Source organism: Mya arenaria, chromosome 7, assembly GCF_026914265.1.
Source record: "Mya arenaria isolate MELC-2E11 chromosome 7, ASM2691426v1".
Classification (NCBI taxonomy): Eukaryota; Metazoa; Mollusca; class Bivalvia; order Myida; family Myidae; genus Mya; species Mya arenaria.
In genome coordinates, this window is record NC_069128.1 from 43485050 (window position 1) to 43512310 (window position 27261).

General features: G+C 33.2%; 1 protein-coding gene across 1 annotated transcript; it reads right to left on the bottom strand.

The window, feature by feature from the left end:
* Window positions 1–14213: 14213 nt before the first annotated feature.
* LOC128241161 (uncharacterized) lies at window positions 14214–17345 on the bottom strand. Its single transcript, XM_052958128.1, has 5 exons — window positions 17193–17345; window positions 15529–15539; window positions 15228–15297; window positions 14876–14928; window positions 14214–14633 (listed from the first exon to the last, which is right to left on the bottom strand). Exons 1-5 carry the CDS (start codon window positions 17343–17345, stop codon window positions 14432–14434), a joined length of 489 nt encoding a protein of 162 aa, XP_052814088.1. The 3' UTR covers window positions 14214–14431.
* Window positions 17346–27261: the final 9916 nt, after the last annotated feature.

Sequence of the window (27261 nt, forward strand, 5' to 3'; positions counted from 1 at the left end):
GTAAAGAACGGTAATACTCACTCTACAAGCACCTTTTTATTGATACTTTATCATTATCATTTGGTTTGATATTCTGAAAGTGTACGTATGCGCATGTGTATCCGGAGAAGTGAAATATGTATTAATAAATGTCGAATAGTCCAACTCATGGTTTGTTGACCACGCAATACTCAGTTTCTTTAACTCCTGGAACGTCAACTGTCTTTGACTTGACTTATACTATGCTACTCTTGTTTAAACGATGTTGTGCGAGATTGTGGTTTTGTAGTGTTGAGGGAACCGGAGTGCACGAACAAACCCACTTGTCCGGCTTGGTGACCACCAACCAAACTCACATGCCCCCAGGCCGGGTGAATTCTGGTCACCTTGGTCGGAAGCGACTGCGCTAACCACTGCGCTAACCGGACAACCTGATTGTTTTCATGTTCATGGTTATACTTTTCTTTGTATTTCTTATATGTAGCATATAGATATGGAATTATTCTTTGTTTCCATGTTATTTTGATTTGATTCTATCAATTAATTATTTAATTGAACAAGCCCAAATAAAGAAGATCTTACATAAAAGGAGCAATATTCAAAACTCATATTATATATATCAACTAATAAACATAAATAAATATAGTATCATTGAACATGAGACGTGTGTGTTCGGCTCCTGTATATTTTCCGAATTCGGTAAATATACCTGACGTTGCTGTTTTCCCTTTTTTAAATTAGAAGATATATTTTCCCAATAAAGGTCATTTTGAAAACTTTGAACTAAATCTAGCATTATGTTCACTTTAATTCTAACATATATAGCGATGTGAGTTGGCAGTATCTAGACCCATTTTCTATGAACACTCTGATATAACAATGGTTCTATAAATACACAAATACATAGAACAACTTGAGAATATCTTTCCTCACTGAATTTTATTTATTATATTCAATTAATTTGAACAATCTGATATTACAATGGTGTGTATGATGTGATCAAACGATTAAATCCACACCATTGTTGCTATTTCCGTTTGTCGAAGTGTAGCAAATTGTCTCATTAGGATTTATTAGCAAAAGTTGTGACTAAATTAAGTGAAAGTTTTTCAGATATACTCTGTCATCATTATCCAGACTTATCATTGTCGTTGCCATTCTTCGGTTAAACGGAGACTCTCATATATAGACACAAACTGCAGTATCCTATACATTGTTACGCAAGGCCCATAAGCTAAGGAATGAAATACCAAAATATATTTACTTTTTAGATAATAAACAAGCATGAATGTTACAGATGAAATAAGCTCTAACAAATAACAAAGAAAAAATGGATAAAAAGGAGATAAAAAGGTTTTGATCCAGAGCAAGGTTTGACAACATTGCAGCTTAAGTTCTCAAAAAACATAAAGGATCTGTCACGTGTCGTCACATAATTTATTCAACACACAGAGTTCAGAAATGTATCAGAAGGTGAGCCTATGCTTAAAGCTGCACTCTCACAGATAAAATTGTACATGTATATCGATGTGAGTACGCCTTTATCCAGACCTCTTTTCGATTAACAAAGTGATATTACATTATTTCTATAAATAAACAAATACATAGAACAACTTGAGAATAAATTTCCTTTGTGAATTTTATATATTGTCATATTCATTTATTTTATTACTTAATAACATTTCATAGTGGTTTATAAGGAGCTCCTACAAGGTTTAGATGGTATGATTAAGTGTTCCAAGAAATGCCATTGTTTGTTGTCCCGTTTGTCCAAGTTTAGCTAATTATCTCTTAATACTATATAAGCGAAAGTTGTGACTATATCTAAGTGAAAGTACTTTAGATACACTCTTGCAAGAACCCAGACACACCCTTGTCGTTCCCATTCTTTGGTTAAAGGGAAACTCTCATAGACCGACACTAAACTGAAGCAACCTTTACATTAATGCGATATGCCAATAAGCTATGAAATCAAATAACACAATTTATTTAATTTTGAAGATTTCTAGATAATGAACGAGCCTCAATGTAATCAATAAAAAAAGCTTTAAAAATGTAAACAAATAACATGAATAAATAGGAGATAAAAAAAGTTTCGACCCAGAGCAAGATTTGTCAACATTGCATGCAACTTATGTTGTCATCATACATAAAGGATCTATCACGTGTCGTCAACTATTTTATTCAACACACAGAATTCAGAAATATATCAGAAGGCGAGCCTATGTTTTACAGATGAAGAACACAAATTTTTCCTCACACTTTATAGAAGTATTAGTATTAGTATGTTTACTGTTCCTTCTGAGGTAGTGATGCTGGTCATGATATGGAATTTCTGTCTCTAAATGTCATGGCGTTGACATACGATCAGCTTGCTGTAAATCTGATGCAATATATGTAAGGGAACACCTAATGTTTACATAACAACGTTGTTTGTTAATGCGGTGTTTCTGTACCTATCGATCAAACATATAGGTATAATATATACTCTTCTTCATTCTACTATCTTAAACATTGATGTAGATATACACTAAAACACTCAAAAAAAATTAATAAATAAATCGATCGTTAAATATCCAATATCAAAAACGCAGAAATTCATATAAAGATATAGCTATTTGCGATTGAAACAGAGACCGATACGGAGTTAGACTGTTAATTATCTGTTTAAACCTAATTTAATCACAACTTAACATGCCTCTAGCTTTTTATTCACTTTATTTTCTTGTTATCCTCGTGATCTTGCTCATTATATATGTATTTATAATTTAAGTGATAAATGTGTTCATATGACAAATATGATGTTTTATGATGATATGGTGCGCTTTTTATTAAAACACCCGCATTTGTTACACACGTTTCTAAAAAAATTGGATATTCTGAATTTTGCCAAAATTAAGTAACCATTCTTAATATTTTATCTTTAGTTTTGTTATGGGTCTGACTTGTCATTCTAAATTCGGTCGGTTAAATTTAAGTTATCGAAAGAAAAAGTCACATTGAACCTTTCACATTAGGCTAAACCTTACCTAACTTATAGCGTAACAGTTGAAGTGTTGCGCAAGCAACAACACTATGAAATTCATTAACACTTATTATGGTATAATTATGATATACTAACACAATCGTAAGCTATATATGTTTAAACACAAATCACGATCCAAAGGGATTGAGGTTAAAACGTTTAGGAAAGCCAATTATATCCAGTTACCCAGCATGACCCGCTTATGTCTACAACTCAACAAAGAATATCTCTGTTGTGTCTATAAAAACAACAGTACCAAAACAGCTTATTGTTGCCTTATCTGTCGTTTGATTGAAAATTTAAGCTGATGCTTAATTCAAGCTAGCTTTTCTTCTTTAAATAAGAACTTATAAAAGGTTAAAGATGAGCATACCTGGCCCAACATTTGGTACGCAGCCGACATCCTTTCTTCGAGTATAAAACATGTCAAAAAGGCAAGTTGTTTATTGTATATTGACGGGCACAGTAGGCGAGCCTTGTATTACGGTGTTTTAGCGTAATGATTAGATATTTGTAGTGGTGATAAGGTATCAAACATGTTCGAATTGGTACGAAAAAATATTGTCATAAAAACTTAACAATACTCAATTATAGACAATTTCCGGAACAAGATTTGGATACCTGCCACACCAGTATGAACAATTGAACTCTGACAAAGTGATCTTCATTGAAAAGCAAAGTATTTAAATACAACGGAAAGACAACGGCAAATCAGGGGTGTGTGGTGTTTACTATTAGTTTATGTCTCGGTTAGAGATCAAGCCTATCGTGCATGTAAAACAACATATATATAATTGATTGCAAGTACATCTCACTATCTTCCATTATATTTAATTAAATGAAACTTAGTGTACAATACACTTTAAAAAGTAGCAAAAGGACGTAAAATAAAGAGGGGTTTAACGTGAAGTGTAGGTCTCATCTCCTAACCCAACTGTTAATGGTACTCAGACTTTCCTCTAGTGAGACCATGAAAAAGCCGGAGATCGATTGCAACGTGTTTATTGAGTAGCGATCTCTATTGGTGGCAGTGATCCTTTACAACAAAATCCAGGTGTAACTTTGCCTTTATATCTAAATAAGAACCAGAAATTACCGGGAAACGGTTGTGCGGCGATTCATTGCCAGCTTAACAATTGATTCAACAAGTTAGCAAATTGTTCACTATTGGTGACAAAATCTAGGCGTGTCCCCTGGTTCATATTCCAGACGGTAATTTGCCTGTTTCATTCAATTTAGTAGCAGACCCAGACGTTTTTTTTTGCAAATGTTGGCAACTTAAAGCCTGTCTCACACAGAACAAGGTTGGGCACACGGTTCCAATACGATATACTCGGTTATACACGGGTTGACTGGTACGAGTATTGAGCTCCAACCGTGCCTGGGCATGAGTTAGTACGCTTTAGACTCGAATGTAGCACGAGTATGTACGAACAAAGCACGGATATACTCGGTCAAGCAAGGTTTGTCACGGTTTGCAAACGATTTTCATACGATTGTTGTACGGTTCCAAGTACGGTAACGTACGGTCTGTTACGGCCTAGTACGATTAAACACGACTTTTACTCGATTAACTGGACATTTACAGGGTTTACATACGGTCCCACCGACTTTTGTTCGAGTTATGCTCGAATTATCACACATTCGTGTATGTTTTGATATAAATTGACTCGTTTTGATGGCTTGGCTTCATAAATTTTCGAACTTTCAACAGAGAAGTTATAAAAATGGCAGATGACAGAATAAGGGAATTAGAAATCATGATAAGACTGATAAACATTGAGATTATTTTGGCCAGAAGGCGTGAGGGGAGACAAGAACAAGCCAACAGAAGGAGAAGAAGATGAGAATGGCTCAACAGAAGGGCCATGTCGACAGGGTCAACAGGTTGAAGTGGTCGGAGGGCCTTTGTGGCCCTTTTTGTATTCTCGCTGGTAGAATCTTCCATGGTGGGGATTCTTTTGGGGACCTTCTTCTTCTTTGGAGGCATTATGTAGCAAGTACTCTGTTGTTTCAAGGTGGCAGCAGGTAGTTGTGTTTTCTGTTGTGTTCGAGTGCTGTATGATCATAGACGAGCTTTGTACAGACGTAGAGACCGTGTCTAGTCGTACTTGACCATGTATAATTCGTACTTGAACCGTATTGGTCGTATGGCGATCGTATGAAACCGTATTGGTCGTATGGCGAACGTATAAAACCGTGTGTACACTCGTGTGAATCGTACGGTGATCGTGTGACATTCGAGAGTTAATCCGGGTGTTGGATGTAGGACTTGGGAACGGTTTCACACGATTCCATACGATTTATATACGATAGTGACACGGTTGAGCTCACTCGTGGAGTGGACTTCATGTGCGGTTGTATATACGGTCTCGTACGGTCTCACACGGTCTCTCACGGTCTTGTACGTTCGCTAATACAATCATACACGGATATGGCACCCGTGCCAGTTTTTTAAAAGTTTTAAAAAGCATACACGGCTTTCACGGATACACTCGAATGGCCCAAGTGTAGCTCGGATAAGGCCACGGTTGGTTCGGTTGTATGTACGGTTTACACGGGTGGCCAACCGTATAAGCCGTGTGTTCTGTGTGAGACAGGCATAAGCAAGTGCTTCCCAAACTGTAAACCTATATGCGATGCGGAAGGCAGGCGTATCCCGTAAACACCAAGTAGGTGGTTATCGCTTACTTTATCCATCCGATAGAGTACCAAATCGAACCGGAAATTGGAACTTACCATGAAATAAAATCAATTTTGCAAGTCCTTTTACCTATTTACGAGTTTTTTTCAAAATTGGTGGTCTAAATGGGGTGGTAGGAGTGCCTCACACCATAAAAACAGCTAATTGTAGATGTTACTCTGCCTCCTCCACGATAATGTACCGGGGAATGGATCGTGTGGCATTTTGTTCCCGTCTCTGCGTGTTATTTAAACGAGTTGACGAGTTTAGCTGAAGTGGGGATATAGTGTGGTAAGTTGACGTGTCGTTCTGGGTGGTAATCTGAACCAGTTAAATTCGTTAAGTGAGAAATAATTCCCGTGGTATGACTATACAAAATAAGAAAACTATATTTTTAAAACAAATCATTCTTTTTTAATAACAGATCGAGCCCTCGACTTTCTAAAATAGGTGATCATATTTTTACCATTTTGCATTCATTGTCTTTCGTGGTTGTATAAAATAAGGCTTCAGTCACTTAAGTTGAGAAGCTCCTTAAAACGCTTCAACTTCACAATAGATTTATAGATATATGAAGTAGATGCTTAATTGACAATGACCTTAACTTATGAAATTTATTAAAACGGAAATACAAACAATTGTGTATAATTTGAAAAGCTTAATATTGATGTTATTCATAGCGGGTCCTGCTAAAAGCCGGTATGAGAATCAAACAGCTTCTTAGAACATCATAAAACAATCACTTCGAAATGTAATAATGTAAGGAAGTTTATGCTTAAGTTGTTCCATGTATTTGCGAATTTATAGAAAATTTATTTATGAGATATTCGTTCGTATGTTGTCAAATCAATACATGTATATTTATAGCAAAGGGGTCTGGATAAAGGCATTACAAAATAGACACACATATAAATGTTAAATTGAACGCTAAGGATGAATTCAAAGTATTTGGTTTGCTAAAGGTCTATCACGACCTGCAGAATATTTTACAAATTGGGGTTTATTTTGGCATTATAGTTTTAAACTCATGAATCACTAAGCATTAAAGTTAAGATGAATTAATCAGGTTATGTACTCCGCCTGCTTCATTCTAGTATGTATCAGACCCACTCGTATCGATTGTTTTCCAGATTGGTAACATTTAGCATTCCACCTACTTTCCACTAGTAATATATTACTTCAAAACATTAAAAACATTGTATTTTTTGATAATAAAGAACATCTTCCTAGCTTGATCTACAGTTTATATTTAAACTGAATATATATTTTTGAATTTCTTTATTTTGCGATTTCCAGATTTATTTTTCTGTAATCAGTGATTAAAAATGGAATGGTTCATACAGGAGAAAAAATAATAAATACGAATAATACAATACAATAATCATTTGTATACTGTATTAATTGAAAAAATTAATGCGTTTTTCCTTGCAATAAAACATCGGCTAACAATTCTGTATAGTAACGTCAAGAAACAATTAACAGTTACGCAACTGCTGCGTCTGAGTCCCATGAAGTCGGTTTTATGTTGAGTTTTGTCCGATCAAAATGTAGCTTGTATTTTTATTATTCATGTTTACAGACGAAGAAGTCCAAGAACTCTGACAGCGGATAAGCCCGCCTCTTTGATTGTCTTATACTCCTTTACTTCTTCCAAAATCCTGCGTTTCATATTATTATGATAAAAAGAGTATGCGCGGTACGCGGAAACATTTGAAAATATTTGGTATGCAGTTTCGAAATTCAGTTTGATAGTATTTTTGCGCAGGATTCGGAAAAAAAATAATCAAGTACACGGTACGCAATAGGGGGTGCAGAGGAACAATTTACACACACAATCCAATTTAAATTTCAATATTAATGATGGATGGTAGCTGTTTATGCCATAAACGAAACGTTATTATTTTGTGATACAATTTTATTTACATGGAAAGCATTCGTTAATTACATCATCGTTTAAAAATTGCAAAGGGTTGTAGCATTCGAACATCATGTTCACTATTTTATCTTTGGCAGATATACATTTGTCCCTTTTGTCAATAGTTTTGACAATTGAAATAAAAATCGAAATCATTTTCTACACAAGGAATATGCAAATTCACAAAATTCTTACGTGAAATCTTTACACGTTAAGACAAAAGAAAGTTTTCACCCGATACGAACTCATCACAGGTAAGATATTGCCGTATGTGTTTTTATAAATGAAATACAAACATATTATATTGTTAGAAACTACCTATAAAAAGATATACATATAATGGCAAAAGGAAATGCAAGCTAATTTTAGAACATCCATCGCATATTATAAGAAAAAGGGTATTTTTTTTTACAGATAACCAAAATAGTTAATTGAAAGAATTCGTTCACCCTGTAGAGCAACGAAATATTCAAACTCGAAACCGGTTTTATATTGTCATGGTGGTTTGTATAAACTTTAAACAAATCATCACGCCAATACTTAACCGGTTCCAAGTTAATAGGATATGATCATATAAAATAAAAAAAAAATGCAAAAACAAGTACTACAAAACGATCTACATATTATAATGACATCATCAAATGTAAATGATTTTCAGGGCACATATTGCGTATAAATAGACGAAAAACAAAAACGAAAATCAATTTATCGTCAAACATCAAATGTTATTAAACGAGTATTTTTACCTTGGATAGCAACGAAATATCTTGCGTTTCAGAAAACGCCTAAAGTCCGTATTGAAATGTCCAATTATGTAAGGGTTAATACTTGTATTAACCATATACGACCTCAAAATGACGCTCTGCCAATGAGGTAACACATTCGATTGCACAACATTTAATTTAATCAGTAGAGAGAGAGTTAAGCAAGGAGCGTATGATACAACAGCTGCGACATATTTCCAGCACATCATTTTTGTAATCAACAGTTGAATGTTCCTGTTCGTGTTCTTGTTCGTTTTGTATTCCATTTTGTTGTCACTATTTTCAGATGGTAGTTCATCTGTGGTCTGTTTGTAAATGTCCAGAGTGGACGTATCTAATTCCAATATTTTGCCATCACTTTTTGGTATCGTTTTGACAATCCTTAGCTCTGAACTTGTAGCTTTCTCATGGAAAACTTCTATTCTTCCAGTAGGGAAGAAATGGATCGTCCTTACATACATGACCTTCTGTTTCATGACAAACATCCGGTATATCTTTGCGGATACTGTAAACACCATGCCATACGTCAGGAGATCCAAAAAGAAAGTGAACCAATACCAAAATGGGTATTCTCCATTCAATGTTCGACTTTCTTTAACATAAAATGATACGTTGTTGACAGTTATTTTGACTGGAATCGTGCCAAGAAGAAAGAAGTATCTACTCGCTGTCATGAATGTATACATGTACACTCCCGTTACAACGATTACGAATGCCTTTATACTAAAATGTTTTTTTAAAAGTTCTCGTCTATAGGTATCAATTGCTATGATAATAATAAGAAGCAAAGAACCCATGTTTAATGCAAATGTAGTGACGAAATACAACTGAAAAATACAGTAACACAATGAGTTCAATTCATTCAGATAAAATCCAATGCTGGCTAATTGAATTATTGAGACCAAAAGATCATTGCCAATTAGCAGTATCATCAGATATGTTGACGTGGTCTTCATTTTTCTTAAGGCGTAAAACAAAAATACCGTTGCGTTTCCAACTATACCAATTATAGCCACAACAGCGGTAAGAACAAGTGCAGGAATATTTTCAATGGCCCGTTCTCTGTTTGCGATATCAACTAGATCTTGCAAATCTGTCGTATTCATGTTGTTAATGGTCCAATTAAATCAGTACAGCAAGGCTTAAACAAAGCTGAATAACTCCAAATTAAAAACAAACTATGTTCCAATTGATATTTGTTTTAAGTTACTATCTCGCAATATTAAACCCTATTAACCCTTCTGACTATTAATAGTTAATAACAAATTCAGCGATGTACTTGACATTTCTTGATACATGTACTGTACAATGTCATAAGGTCAGAACATAATTTCCTGCTTGTTGAATTAAATTAGCATTTCTTCGAATTCAGTCCGTGCCAATTAAAAGTTATATACTTCTATTTTTTTTAAATAAAGAATGACAAAAGGTTTGAGTCCTGAATAAGTAGAGGTATTCATTTTCATTTACGTTTTACATATTTGTGTATTAGCGTTTAAAATTTAACACTTTTAATATTGAATATTAAAAACGATGAATACTGTAATTCTTGATAACGCACGTACATTGTTCAATAATAATGATGCAAACATGATTGTTGTCGTTTATTTTAATGATATATTTCATGTTAGCAACCTGAATTTCAAAATTTACTAAAAAAAGAATCACTTCCTTAAGGTGATTTATTCTAAAAAAGATACATAAATGGCAAGTTTTGGTAAATTGGAAAATTGGAATATATCAATAATCTTTGTATATGAACTGCTATGAAACATAATGAAACAACTGAAACTAAAATAAAAAAGAAATGGGATTACAATTTCCTAAAGAAGCGGTATGATATTTTAATGTATAAACATCAACAATTGTTTCAACATATGAAATCCTTTTCTCCAACCTCAGATAAGTAGATCCAATAATTTTAGCATGCTAGAAATTCTTATCTTGCTCACGGGCGAAGATAAAATGCCCGTATGGAATTCCTTTTTTATTGTCGCCACATTGTAATTACCTCCCTTGTTAAAGACAGTCGTCTGTAGCATCACAGAAACCTTGTCTTGTGGCAATATTTAGAATGTTAATTAACTATTTCTCGCTTCAAATGTCACCATAAAAAGTGTTCACGCATATTTCAAGAAATAATGCTCCACTCTCCTCCGAACTATTTAAAGACCGATTTGACTAGTAACATAACCTGAATCACTGCGAGCATATCCATGACAACCACAAATTATCTAATATCCATACGCATTTATTTTCACTACGCACAAAAGAGTTCCAGCAAAAAATACATTTTTACACAATTTTGTTTAACTGATGTGGGAGAAAAAGCATCTACCATAGCTGCTCGTGTAAGATAGGTTCATCCCGACCCTCGCGCAGGGTGTTTTACGGAAACTAGGTAAACCTCATTTTCGCAAAACACCCTGCGCTCGGGTTGGGATGTACCTATCTTAAACTCTCAGCCATGAAAGTAAGTACGATTTATTTTAAAAGTAGTTCTAAAATTACATTCCCTTTGTTATAAGTTTAAAATAAAAAATAAATTTTATTTTTTTTATTTTTTTGGTATTTCACTGATAAAACTCCATTTATATATTTCCGGAAAGTATGAAAGGAAATTTGTTCCTATAGAATATTACAAAGGTTTCGTGTCCGCATAATTCTTTTGTAGACATTGGACAAACTAATGATAGTTTTGAGTAAACACGTCTGTTAAGAACCTTTAAAAACCGTCTTTTTCAAATACGTAATAAAAATGACCAAAAATTATCCAAAACCACAAAAACGTTGGCTCCACAGTCAGTGTCCTTTATTGCAAAATCGAAGCTGTCTTTTTAATGTGTAAATGGTCAGAAGTTCTATTGAATCTGACAATGAACAAATATTGACTTGACTTTACTTGTATCGATTCGGTATTTTCATTATGTTATATTTTAATTGTAATTACAATTTATGATTGAAATAAATAGAGTATACAAACTATTATTATGTACGAGGATGTACGCCATCTGGACTATTGCCATTGCCAAATCACATACACAAATTGACACAATGTCATGTTTGAAAATATCCGTTTTGGGTAAACAAGCCTGACAAGTCTTGCATTAGAAGTTGGCATCAACAGATTTCACAATCGTTGTTTTATAAACTCCAGAATATAAACAAGTCCAGATGGCATTTTAACAGTGTAGTGCTGGCGGGCTTGTGCATATTCTACGTCAGTTATGTACGTACATTACATACTACACAGTTTGTATAATATATTTGTCATGACAAATTGGTATTACCAGTTCATAAAAAAAGTGATTGCAAAACACATTAGCCCGAAGTGATTGAAAAAAAAACAAAAGCTCGAAAACAAAAAATAATCGAAATAATTTCGATCGACTTAATTATTCCTGTTGGACTGGCATGATGATTGGTCCTTGACTTAATAATATTGATAATATAGAGTCTTAAGTTGCAATTTCTTCCATTTCGACAATACAAGTGTAATACTTTGTTTACCAGTTTTGGTTGATTGGGCGAACTTCTAAATAAATACAAGATTTTTGAAAACCGTACAATTTTTAAGGCAGGATTATTGTGAACAAGTTTTTCAAGGGACATACAGGAATGTCTATTTTTTATCATTATCAGGACACCAATTATGTAAATGGTATTGTATATATTCTTACCTGATTCTTTTTTGTTTCGTTGTTTTTCTCCATTCCTACTTGTAGCAGCACCAATATTGATATTTCAGCTTATACTGCTCGAAGTACAACTACCCATGGAAAATCTTCATAATGATCATTCGCTTTGAACTTGTGTGCATACAGGTTAAATCCCCTAGTCTGAGCTTTGAAGCTGAATACGCCTTTTTGTACGGAAAATCCTTTGCTTGTTCTTTCTTAATACTGTGTTTCATCAAATATCAATCTTTGTTGTGAGATTGTGTAAACTTATAATATACATATGCGTGTTTGTGCTGTAAAGAATACTATACTCTGTTTCATTTGAAAAGGAAAACAAAATAAGTTGCATGTGTGCTGAAAAGAATGGTGATACATTGTAAATATCATGGATAATTATGTTAAACATTATATCATTTTACCCATTGAGCTTGTTATCCCATACATTTCATAGTTAATTATTTTCAAAAGGAGTATGTTCTTCAATCTAAATGTTTTGTGCTTATGCTCTGTATTATATTGTTGGTTTGACATTGAACTGATGTTAAACAATGGCCCGGTTGTTGGAACGTTCGTTAAATACTTAACGATGAAATTTATCGTTAAAATGACTAAAATCGCTAAATTTCCGTTAAATACCTTCGTTTAATTTATTTCGCTAAATTTCGGTTGTTGGAAATTTAACGATAACGAAACCGTTAAAACAGTCGTCAAGTTAACGAAAAATTAAAGTATATCAAATGGTACTTTAATTTTTTATCGAATCAGTTAACGAAAACCAAAATGGTTGCTCTAATTGGTTGTTTAGTAAATATACCACGGAAAAATAGAGAATTTAGTGTAATAAACTTAAATGTAAGCCTAAATGATGAAGAATTGAGAAGAAGGTTCAGGTTTGGAAGAAGATAAATAGAGTATTTTGGCCGATTTGCTGAGAGAGGACCTAGCTAGGGAAACAGACAGAAGTTGTAGCCTGTCAGTCGAGGAACAAGTCTGTATAGCGCTGAGGTACTACGCTTCAGGTTCATTTATGCAGGTTGTTGGGGACACACATGGGAGACATAAAAGTACTGTTTGTAGAGTTGTGGATAAGGTTACCAAAGAGATAGTGAAGCGTCTTAACAGTACATGAAGTGGCCAGTTGATGAAGCTACCAAGAGACGAATGAAGTCTGAGTTTAGCAACATAGCTTGATTTCCAGGTGTTATAGGGTGTGTTGATGGTAGCCACGTCCGTTTGATCAAGCCTTCACCAGACCAAGAGAGGTTTTATTAACAGAAAAGGATTCCCGTCCATAAATGTAATAACAGTTTGCGATGCAAAAGGTAGTATATTTAAAAAAATTAAACTCTAAATATTATACAGCTCTATATATAACATGAAATAAACTGAAACTTACCCATCACTGTACTGCTTGTGTTGCTGAAGAGCTCAAATAAGCAAAATCCAGCCACATTTCGTTTGGTATTTGTTTTTAAGGCATAAAATTACTGCTTCAGTACAATGCACGTTACTGCCATTAGTAGGTGCTTTAAAAGTCTTTGATAATACAGATTTGAAAAGAACTTACCAAGGCAAAAACTTTCCTTTCAATGACAAGGTCAACAAACTTAGCTATAACGCCTTAAAATGAAACGGTCAACATTCACAACTTTATAACCACAGTCATGATATCTCCCCTTAACATGTTTTTATCCTTTCAGGAAAATTCACATTTATCAATGCGCAGTGGCCTGGATCAGCTCACGATAGCTTTATATTCATAACTTCCACACTTGGATGCCATATGGAGAGAAACCACAGGGGTTTGGAAGATGGGATTATTCTTGGAAACAGCGGGTTTGTAAATGTAAAATACAATTCAATGTAGCTACATAATCATGAAATTTGACCAGGTTTTATACCAGTATCAACTTATTATAATAAGCAATAACGTTCAACGTTTACATCACTAAAAGTAATATTGACAATGACAAAAATGTTATGTTTACTGATTTCAGCACAGTTTAGGAGATTGTATCTGATTTAGATTACAAATGTGTTTTTAAAGGTCACGACCGAATGGGCTTTGTTTCTCTTAACTGAATACCGCAATAACAATTAGTGTTTAAGAAGTTTTAAGAAGTATAAAACATGTTGTATTTGAAGGTATTAAACGTTTTTGTACACACAGGTTTGATATGATTTAATGCAGGCTGTGTACTTTTGGCAGGTATGCGTGTTCAAGATACAAAATGTTGCATTAACATATTTCTTTCATGTACAAATGTATGTAAATGTGTATACAAAGCAAAACTATACAAACAATACATCACATTTTTACATTAGTTTACTTATCATGACTGAGAATGGATAATTTGAATGTTGTAATTTGTGTTATTAAATACATTATTCATCAACGAGGAACTGAAACATTCTTATTTCGTCTTTGTCTTTATTCTCTATGGAGATGATGAGCTTGCTCATCAGCAGACGTTTGTTTTTTGAAGTTTCTATCTCTTCCTTTATGAGCTGTTTCTGTAGTTGCACCTTCTCTGTCTGGGAAATGAAGAACTGTAGTTGAGCCTCCTGGAGCTCCTCGGAGATTGACCTGCAATAATGTATATTTGTATTATTGAGGTGAATTTATACAGCTTCTTTTTCCTTTTGTGCCGCAAAGAATTTATTCATGGAATACAAGTTGTCGATAGTGTTTAGAATGTATATAGTTTTTTCATATTTCGTGAAATCCTTTCACATCACATGCTATTTATTAACATTGTACATGCCTCCAACTGCATAAAAATATGCAACACTTGAACATTAAGATATGTATTGTTAAATCATACTAACTTCTTCTTCTTTTGACTCGTGTTACTAGTACATGTAGCTGGTTTGCTTTCATTCTGAAATATGAGGACAGTCACAATTTTGCATTCATGCAAACGCAGAAAAAACATTTGCCAGTTTAAAATTAAGTTTAAAATATATTTCATAGGTCATGTGTTCCTTCTATCGGAACAGATGTACTAAAACGCACCAATTCAGAATAGAAATATATACTAAAATCGACGTGAAAATAATTAACAATGTTTATTTGTTAAATGATCTTAAAATGATTAATCTTCAACATCTTTCTCATTTCAGCTAAATTAAACCTTTTGTTACATTAAATGAAGTTGTAAATACAATATAAGCCACAAACCGTGAAATTCGCAGCTACATCCACTCCTTCCTCTTGTCTTGATGTCCCTGGCGTCTCTTGTACTGAATGACTTGCGTAATATAAGAATATATATATATATATATATATACCATTAGCATTTACACTTATATCATCATTTATTTTATTATAATTATATCTATCTTCATGTATCTATCCATCTATATGTTTATTCACTCAAGGTTACACTTCTTGAAAATATTTTTTGTTTTAACTTTATCAACAGTTGCACATATGAAAACAAACTTACAAAAATAAGGATGTTCATCATTTCATCATCTACGGGTGCATGCCCTACGAATAAAATACACATATGAAATTTATTGTACTCAAATGTCAATTATTTGATGACTAAGGCATGTCGATTAATCAGTCCAAACAATCTCTTTATATCTTTGATTAGATCAAACAAAATGATGTTGTTCGTGATCAAGTTATACCGCTTCGACTAATACCGTTTCACATTGGAACTTGTTGAGTAACAATCCGCCAGTTTTCGTCAATTGGATTTCGATAAAGAGTAAACAAAAATATAAAATATGTGTGAAAAACTTATCATGTCAATCAGATATTTTTCGCTTCTTTATCTATATGGTCAGAAAATCTCATTTATTTCCATATCATCAGCTCATTGGTCAGCACTTTAACACGACCCAGTTTTAATACCGTTTCACTTTTGGACGTTTTGTCTAAAGTTTGCCATGGCTAATGGGAAGCTAGCAGCCAATAGATACAGCCAATAAGTGTTTATACTTAAATAGAAACAACGAAATAGAGAATGCAACCAAATACATTTTATAACATAGCAGCAAATAAGAAATAAATAATTACAAAATAAGGAATTAGGTTTTCCAGTTTCATAGAAAAGTACCGTAATCGTATTAAACAGAGGTTTCGACGAGTACCGCCTAATAACTTCTATCTGGGGTCAACTTGACCAAAAATCACCCCCAACATCTGGGTCACAACATCTCCTTCTTGCCAAAAGTGTCACACAAATTTGTGCTATAATACATTTATATCAAATCTTACGATTACGTATGGACAAAAATCAATCACCAAATCTTATATAACACAGTTGTTACTGTTGTTGTTATTTGTTTACCTGTACCAGTAACAATATTTTTTTAAAGCTTATGTTATATTTTGAATGAACGTGTTATCAAACTAGTCTCAGGTTTTAATGCTAGTCAATATAAACAGCCGTTTCACAGTCTTAAATTTTGATGATTTTTGGTTTAAAAAATGTCTAAATGTTAAAAAGGTCCCCTTTAAAATATCGCGTATTTTTGTTTATAATTATAAACAGGGTTAACTTTTATCTATACAGTACATACAGTGTAATTATTTTTTTATCTTGTTATAATTTTGTTTACGAGTTACATTCACGATACTGTTTTATTGTGACATTGGTGTTGTTTATCAGAATACACTTCTATTGATTTTCTACTTATTGGCTGCAAGATTCCTTTAACATTTCTTGTTTCGTGGTTAAAGGACTTTTTGGCTGCTAAGTTCCTTAATAACTGACTGCTAATTCATAGGTGAAAGCATGTTCGACGATAAAAATCGATTGGATCATAATACTATCACGGATGTTTAAACCATGCCAGAATATTTTAACTGCATCGGAAAATATCAGCTACTTTAAATAAGTAAGACTAATTTTGTTATAGTATTTGTAATTAAATTAACGATGTCTCCGATGAACATTGATGGCAGTCTTGGGATTCCACGACTTTTCATTTTAGATTGTGTACAGCCAGTAGCGTTTCTATTTTTAGACTCAATTAATTTATTCACTTATGCAGACGATTTATTCGGTACTCTGTTTTTTGCATTTTAACAGGTAAAAATTGAGCAAGCGTATTGCTTTTTTAAACTACAGAGCAATAATATTTAGCAAAAATAAATCATTAATAATAACATCAGAAATTGTGTTCATACCAAGATCAATGACTGTCTCCAGTCCACCAGGAATCCCACTGAAAGCAGCCTGATCCTTACATAACTCGACAACTTTGTTGTGCAGTTCTCCACATTTTTTTTCTGGGGGTCCACCTCCTGTTGCTCCAATGGACCTTTTCCTAACAACCTCATCTTTTTTTACCTCTCTTTGCAAATTAATTATCCCATTTGTTTCTTATCTGTGATGCTGTCCTTATTGTAACACCAACATTACTTACTTCTTTGGCAATTTGTTGCCAAACTTCAAGCCTTATTTCTGGCTTCTTTACTACCTTTAATGTTTCTTTATTCTTTTCATACTGTTCCACAAGAACACTTACTTCAGTAGCAGTGAAATTAAAACTTTTTATCTTTTTCTTTTCAGATGTGTTGCTAACGTCGGCCATCTTGGTCGATGTGAGTCAAGTGCATTATGGGTCGACCCAATAGTTTAATTGATCGTTATATTTAGCGATTTCGCTACATATCTTAACATTTTCGTTATGTAGCGAAAATCGCGAAATTGATTTCAACAACCGAAACTTTAACGACTCGTCAGGTAACGGTTAGTAGGTAATTTTGCGATTGTTATTTTAACGATTCGTTATGATTTAGCGACCGGGCCATTGACAAGTAAAGCACATGAGTTAATTCATTTGGTTTAAACAGTAGTGATTCTATATAAGTACATTTAGCAAATATATACATTACACACATAATAATTAAGGATTTAGTAGATAGCTTAGAGCTAATATTTATACCTCTCTCCTTGTCATTTTATAGAAGCAAACGTGTAGACAACATTTTCCCAAAATTAAATACAAGGCAAAGTTGTTCAAAGGTTATAATAGTTGCGTCTGTTGTAAAAGAAAACAATATGTTTGATGTACTAATGAATGCAAACATCTGAGGCAGGAAAATGATATTTTCAGTAACATTCTTCTTTTTTGAATTAGCACAAAGGTATTAGAAACGAATAAGATAAGTGGATTGGAAGAAGAGGAAGTAAGAATCAAGTTTAGACCTATCATGTCCGAATTTAGGGGGAAATCCCGAGTAGGCCTTTTGTATCTAAAAAGATATTTTCGTGTCGGAGATAAATTTATGAACATGTTTGAATATGGTTCTATTTCGATTTCGTTTAATTGAGAGTTTCCAAATAGAAAATCTGGATAATAATATGTTCAGTGGACTTAACTTTGAAAAAGGACTTGTCTCTGCTGGTGGTAGAGTTGACAATGAAAGAAATAATGTTCTGTTGATTAGATTTGACCACATTAACAAGTTGGATCTGGAACAATATTCTTTGAAAACAAAAGTTCTCGAAGGTTGCTACAGTGATTCCCAATGCATGAATGATTAATTGTGTCCTTGTGGGTGCCTTCGTAATAAAATGACCGAACATCTGGTCTGTAATAAAGAGAAGAAAGTTTACGTTTGAAAATGGGAAGTGTATCGGACTCCATGACGAGTACAGGAAGCTCGTTCCAACGAGCAATTGTTGAAGGGATAAAAGAGGATGCAAATAGGTGTGTATTCCAAAAATAGTTTCTTGTAGAAGAAGAGTTCCGGAGGTTATAGGAAGTAACATTACGTACTTGTTCTGGGACAAGAGATGGAAGATATGTAGGTGTCAATGATGTTACAATCTTGTAAAACAATGTAAGTCTATGCTGTTCTCGTCGTAACTTAAGTGATTCAAACCCAGATTATTCATAAAGTTTTTCGAGGGAGACAAGTTTTGTAGTTCCCGTATTTATTCTGAGTGCTTCGAGTTGAACTTGTTCTAGTAGATGCTCATCTCGTTGGGTAAGATTTCCCCAGACAACATCACAGTATTCGAAGGTGGGTCTGATGTATGACTTATACTTTATTTCAAGTGACTTTCTGTCGAGTGTAAATTTCAGTAATCTTCAGGCATGAACTCTTTTCCATGCCTTTTCTGTTATAATACGAATATGTTCGGGCCCGCTGCCGTCGATTGAAAAAGTGAGACCGAGGTGTTGGTGTGAGGTTCCCTTTTGTATTTGTATGTTATCCATGGAAACTGGAGGATTAATTGGTTTGTTTTGTTTTAGTGACATAATAAGTGACTCTGTTTTTTGTGGATTGAAAGAAACTAACCATTTTTCTGCCAATTGGGATATTTTGAGAATGTCCATATTTAGAGATGCCGAGGCGGTAACAGGATCGTCGACTATGACGTATAAACCTATATCGTCCGCGAAGAGACGAATTGCTGTCTGAATCTGTTTAACAATGTAGTTAATAAAAACAATAAATAGCAGTGGACCGAGGATGGATCCTTGTGGAACACCTGCTTCGAGTTTCAATAGAGTTGACTCTGAGCCATTTATAACAACTCGTTGGGAGCGATCATATAAGTAATTTGAAAACCAACGAAGTAGAGAACCAGAAATGCCCTTTGATTCGAGTTTATGTGAAAGTCCATTGTGCCATACTCTGTAGCTGTAAAGTAAAATAAAGGCCTACTGGTATTCTATATGTGCCTTAGTCAATATTCATGTGATACCTTCGACGTAGAATAACAACGGGAAATCCCCGAAGACAAACTGACAAGCGCTAACGAAGACAAAGAAAAAACATAGTGAGAGTAAAAAATAAGGTAAGATATTCAAAGTAGTATTTGAATTTGTCCTTCAAATCATAGTGATGTGGTTGAAGAAAGATAAATAAAAGGTTTTCTGGAGACCAAAATTTGTATAAAAAGTCAATAGAACTATGGTGTATAAGGGCTTTCATTGACATTAAATGTTAAGCTAGTCCTGTCAGACGATCATCTATGTAGAAAAATATAGGTTACTACGTGTTAAGCCATAACAAGGCAAAGATACCTATACAACACTAAACTGCATAACAAAAGCTTGTAACAGATTGAGCTTTTTTAACATGTTGAGCCATAAAAGGCAAATATACATATTCAATAAAGAGATGCATATCATGACAAATTCGTAACATACTAGACTAATGCATTAAAATCGAATAGGTTCGGAAACAGCTAGGTGGACTACCAAACGTCTAGGTTACCTAACAACTAGCTACAAATTTAAACTGTAATACATCTCATCATTTTGTAGTTATGAAATCGGCATATTTATAAGTATAGAATAACACAGTATTTGTAAACATTGCTTTAGTAAATATTGTTTAGAAATACAAAGCATCTAATCAAGCAGGTATATTGTTTTGTAAGCTCAAAAATAATATTTATGATATTATAATTTTATGAAAAACATAGTGTGCTTTTAGTGAGTACATGTACCCCAATAATTGTATAATTGTCACTTGTCAGGTCTTGGCACAATGACATCACCGATGAGTGCGAGGAGTGCGAGTTTTGAGGCACATGGGTCCATTTAGGATTTGTTTCAGTCATTGAAATTCCATAGTAAAACTGTAAACAATCAGAGTAGATAATTTGCAAGTATAAAGGGTAAGTTAGTTGTGTTTTTAATTGAAAGAAATGTATTATCTTAAACTATAATAGCGTGATTTGAACACATTAGAATAACTCGTTTAAATTGTGTTATCTTACAAGTTGTATCCATTCACTCACAAAGCATATTCATATACTATTTGACAATTCATAAAACAAAGTGGCTTAACAATCTGGAGCAGTAAGTACTATACAATTGGACTTGTATGAGTTCTCATAAAACATTAAAAAAATATGCGTAGCACAATACAATTACTTTGTTATGAAGTTATAGACTATACAAAGTTTGAATAAAAGGCAATGTAAGTGACGATAATCCATAGTCACGTTTATCTTAATAGTCGGATGTTTTCGAAATAAACATCTTAAATTGTAAATATCATAGTATGAAGTTACAACACTGGATAAGGTAGGTAAGCACAATATCGTTATAGATCTAATATAATGAAACACGTGTGTCTCATTTAATTTATTTGCTCATTAATTAATCTTAGGAAAAACAACAATGCATGTTTATAGAATATCTTCTCTGATATTGTTCTAAAATAATTTGTTCACTAAACGTCAAAAGAAAACAAACAACAGCAGGGCATCTGCTTTGCCATTTCTTAGAATTTCTCCGTTTGATGTAGTGTGTTTGTTCAGGTGAGGGTGCTTATTTTGATAAACAGTGAATCGTCATATTTATATTAGCACAGATGTTTGTGAAGTTGTTTAATTGCTGCAAATATATGTGTACCTCTGTTTTCACAACATCAAGTTTAGCCTAAATTATGGCATGTTTTCATCTTTAGGTTAAGTCTCTCCATTTATGAATTTCTAGGTTGACGAGTGTTTGATAAAACAATAATTGACATTTGCATTTCATGTAAATATATAGCATATCCACAAAAATAATGCATCCTCGGAATGTTCGACGTTCATTACTGCTGAAAATACAATTACCAACTCGATTATTTGAAATCTTAGTTAAATGCGATTATTTGCTACAAACGTGAAACCTTTCGTTTTTACTTATTACTCCGATGCTTCTTCGAATCTGCTATTGCGTTACCACGGACATTTTCAGCTGTAATCTTAGAAATATTTATATTTTTGTCATTGTGCTTTCTCTTAAAATATTTATCTGCTTTTCATTTTTTATGAGATAACCAGTATGGAAGCATGGAAGCAAACGTTGTAATACATTTGTATACTTTTATAAATTATTGCAATTTTTGTTGTAAGACTATGTGTTGTCATACTCTCTCAATGTCTGTTAAGTTTCCATGAAACCTGCCTACAATTCAGCTTCTTCACTTTGCTGAAATTCTGTTTTACTTCAAGTGTTACACAGCTCTTCGATTTTAGTTCAGATAATTTGTTTATGTAATGGAACGATATAACGGTTTTATTAGGTGTTAATCTTTGCAGAGCTCGATTTATTTCAAAGAAATACCATCTTCATCTTTCTACTTGTGTGCATTATTACGTTCACACATACGTTCAAATTTTATAAAAATGAGATATGATGAATAAATGGGGGATATGTGGCAAATCAATGGTGATATACAGTAGGTGATAATACGGACATTATATGAATAATGAGAGGGGTAAACGGTGAGAGTGAACGATGTGAACAGGTCAGTCAATGGTGGATCAATTTGTCCTGAAAATGCCTCGCAATAGTGTCCAACCAGAAACTTTGATATGCCAAGTACTTCGCTTTTTGATTGTGAACGTCTTTGGAAGCGACAAAGCCTTTCGTGGGGGTTGAATCTTTTGTATTGCTGCGTCATTGTCTTCACCAGATGGTTTATATTTAAATACCCCTTTACTGTAAAGCTCGAAAGTAATAAAGAAAGCATGGTTTTCGAGTGTTTTTTTGTTTAAATTAGTTACAATTTAGTCACATAAGGACCAAAAATCCTTACATATATTAAACAAACTTATATCAAAGGTATCAAAATACAAATTGTGATCACTAAAGCCGCCAAGCTGTATTGGTTCGTTGCGTTCATACTTTATCGTGACAATGCCTTCATTTTTAAACACCACATGTAAGTTTATAAATCCGTAAAGTTGGTCATTTATTCGTACAATAATATTGGCGTCCCTCTAATTTTACATCATCCATCCCACGACTCAAGAATAAATCGTTCCGTTGATATTATATCACTTGTCTTAAAGGAGAAAATCGCTATTCCTTAGTATACATGCACGTACATTTTACCAATATTTTGGCTACCAGAAATATCATACATTTATTTCAAAGCTTAGTTATATCATCTTTATACCATTTCCTACGACTATTAACCGATGTAATATGTAAGTTTCCTGATAATTGCGCTTCGTGTATAATTACATGATCATTAGTCTGATCTGGAATTTCCATTTGAACATTTATGGCACTCATACAAAAAGTAATGCGTTCTATCAATCTTAAACTTGGTGGAATAACAATACAATCTTATATTTCTTCATGTTTGCATTATCTAGATTTGCTTTATTCGCAGTTATATTACGTTCTATATAAAATATATAGCTTTAGATATATCCGTTTAGATATAAATTGTTATGCAAACTCTATTGTTTACATTGTTTTTTGTGGTATTCATTTCATCGTAGGATTCCTGAGCCGCTATATTGGATATTTTTCTAAGCATTATCTAAAAACAATCTTTAAATAAAAAACAACTAAAATATGTATTTTATGACACTATTTCTTAATATGATAACACAATTACTTAATACCAATACTACTATACGATTACAAAATGTCTTGGCATGTCTCTAAGGCAAATCTTTTGAAATAAATCTTTGTTTTAGTTATGTGCTCCTATCGATTTGCAAAAATGTCTTCACGGTTTATGTACCAAACGCTCGTGTCATTTTGGTGAAATGCATTATCATGCTTGTCTCGTCATTGGCATTTACCAGAGCACTCGTCCTGCACTGCATCCTAATGTAGTTAGTTATACAAACGTGAATGAAATCATTTCAATATATTTTAATTTTAAAGTGAATATGCAATCCATTTTAGAGTAAAATCGTAATACCATCTGTCCTCATTCGATAAACATATATTTCATCTCGCGTATGTGTGCAAAATGTGAGATGTTAATGCAGTGAAAGAAAACTAACCATGATACATTATTAGTATATTATCTCTAGAGATATTAACTGGTCGTATCTTTTCTTCAAAATACCACTTTTCTTCAGATCTTGATTTAATCATACAACATATGTTGGACTCAAGTTTTCATGAAAAGTCATTTTGATTAAAAAAAACCGTTTCGTCTACTGAACTAATTCTGAAAATTGCAAAATACGGCAGACGAATCTATCCCAGAAAAAAAATGTTCGAGTCTTTAACTGGAAATTGGTATTGTTACGTGTTAGTTGGGTTAGATTTAAAAGTCCGTGTATATGCTTTGAAAAAGTATTGGACTTTCGTAAATATTCGGCAATCTCCGTATTAGTTCCATAATTGAACGCATAAGTAACAAGATTCAGGAAACACTAATTTAAACTATAACAACTGTGATATCGTTTTACGAATACATGCAAGCGATCGGATATGGGCTGCCACAATGTCCTCAACTATCAGCAGCATACAGGCTATAAACGATCATTTTTTACCATATCGAAAGCAATATTCTGAGTCAATTTCATTGCATTTTACACATAAATAACTGTCATTGCTATTGAGAGTCAACGCGTGTATGGCCACATTTCATCAGCATAGTTGTTGCACACAAATATGTGTGATATGTGAAAAATGCATTTGTTTTAAATCTTTCATTTTGTTTAAATGGCATGCTCATTGTTATATTTAAAAACGAAAAACATTCTTGGGCGATTTTCTGTGGTATTAAGCAAGGATTAAATGACATTCAAATGGACATTCAAAGATAACCTTTCTCTTGTCATTGTTTTGTCTCATCGCCAGTACACAGTGTATGCAATGTTAACTAACAACACACCTCTTATTCGCGTACTTATCTTCGCAAAATGCGTGGATATCTGAAAGCGTTGTTTGAGTTTGTATTGCCTAATCCTTCAACTGTTCAGACAGTTCATACTTTATTTTACTTCCGTTTTGAATACTCACCGGTTGTGCCCTCAAGATGTGTAAAAGTCTATGATATTATTTTTAAGTTGAAATAATCAACTTAATGTTTATAATTTGCTTATTTATTTTCTCAGGACTCTGAATTAATTTTATTTCTGGCAAACATAGTGTTTCTGTTTTAAATCTATCACGTCTGTTTTACAATTACAAAGCTATCCGATTGACAAATATGTGAATTAAAGATGCATTTTGACCTGCTAAAGATTGTTTTAACGCTATTTTCGAGTAGGAAAATAAAATGTGTTTTTTACCAAAAGAAAAAAATATATAGATGAGCACACACCATTCAAATGATACCAATTGTTTATGCCGTCATACATCGGAACTAAACATTTAGTATGACGGGGTTACAAAAGGGCTACAGGTAGCTTTATGATGGGTCTGATTCCTTTTCAGGAGTTATACAGGACAAGACATGAACAATGAAAAACAAATTGAGATTAGATCTCTAAAATAATACAGAACATTGATCGAACGATGACTATTGACTGAAATAATCAATCTATATGCACTATAAGGGTAATACCTATGTAGTAATAGTTCGATGTTTTATTTTGATTCATAATTCATATCTCATCTTATTAAGGTTACAAGTAACTTCAAATATTATATAATATTTACACCTCAACTTCCATTCCTTAAATGAACTGCCTTTCGGCAATTGCGTTCATCAATCGATGAACGCAACATCTTCGGATATGTTCGGATCGCAATTCATTGCATAACAATATACATGAAATATATTTATCTTTTTATTGTTAGTATTGTGGAAGAAGGTCCCGTAAAATATAAATCAACATTTTAGAAAGTGTTTATTTTTTAAAATTGTAATGTATAGTTGCCATAACTGTCTGAATTTTACTTTAAAAAGTGATTTTAAGTGGATGATCTTTTCCCACGATATTGTGACGTCATTTGAAAAAAATGCTTCCGGTTACAGTCTGGTCGTTCTATTTACAGAATGGGAAGGAAAGGGTTACTGAAGGTTTTTTTTTTAAATGAAATTAATATTTTTTTTAACAATTATTGAATGAAATAATGAACTGTTAGTGTAAATATAAGTAAGGAATTGCGGGCTTGATATCAATATCGGGGGTATGAAGGCAATTGGGCTGGTCAAAAAGTGTGGAGTCCGAATCGGGGATATGAACGAAATTGGGCTGGTCAAAGTACGCGTGAAGTCCTTCGGACTCCACACATTTTGACCAGCCCAATTGCGTTCATACCCCGATAATGACATCAACCCCGCAAATTTATTCCTTAAATAAACACGTATGTTTCGTCAAAGAAAACTCATTCAGCCGTGTCTGATCATATTATTGTTGCCAAGTTTAATTCTTGCAATCACTGCCACCATCTTTGATAAACTTGGAACTACGGATATACCGTGTAAAACACGTGTAAATATAAGCACAAACAGGTGCTTTTCAACGTATGTATGCTGAACATTCTTTGTACATGGGCACATGTTACATCCCAATTCTCGAAACATCTTAAGTTTCTAACAGGAATAAAGTAAGCTAACTGTTTATGGTTTGGTTTCATATGTGCAAGATTCACATACTATCTTGCCTTTAAAGGACATTCTTTTTGGTAACAAGATAAACATATTTTCATTTTGTCAAATAAGGATAAATTAAGAAATTTAGCTACTTTAGTTGTTAAGCTTAAGTTAAAAAATTGAGGAATAAAATAAAAAAAAAACCTTTTCCTTGTCAAGTTATCATAAATGCTGAAAATAAATGAATATAAGAAAAAAAGATGAATGACCCATTTCAATATGCGAAGACTGCTAATTATATGCATGAAATAAATCTGATCAAAAGTAAATGTGGCAGATTTGCCTTTTATTGCGTGAAGTAATCCATACGAAACTTAAGTTTAAAAAACATTTTTTACGTACTGTGTTTCTAGATTGTTATCATTTGTATAAAATGATTTTATATATGTTCACGTTGAAAAACTTCGTTGTAAGTCATATGTTCTTTCGCGGAGTAAAATGTGCATGTCAGAAATAAACTGTCAATCAGTATATTAGTCTGTATGTTTTTTAGGACGCATTGAAAAGATTAACAGTCTTACAATTCCACAAAAACGTTTTTTTTTCTGATCCATATCCTAACGTGAAAACTAAAAATTGAAAATATCAAAATGATTACAGGGCAGATAACTGAAGATATCCATTTCATTACAATCACCAAAATTTTCTCCCATGAGTTAATTACTGACCTAGTTACATGTTATCTATCGAGGTGATATGCTATGTTTACCCTTGGGTTATACCTTAACCGCTTATCTTGTGCAAATATTGAGGATGGAGGGAACAGTTAAATATCTACCTTATTTGTACATTTTACATTCACAATTACGTTCTAGAGTGTTACATTACAAGTTAATGTGATTTAGCTTAAACTGCGGTATGATTTCTTTACGTTTATATTTGTAAAATTATATATATTCGAGCTATGTTACAAACGGTGTCTTATATTTAACACTGA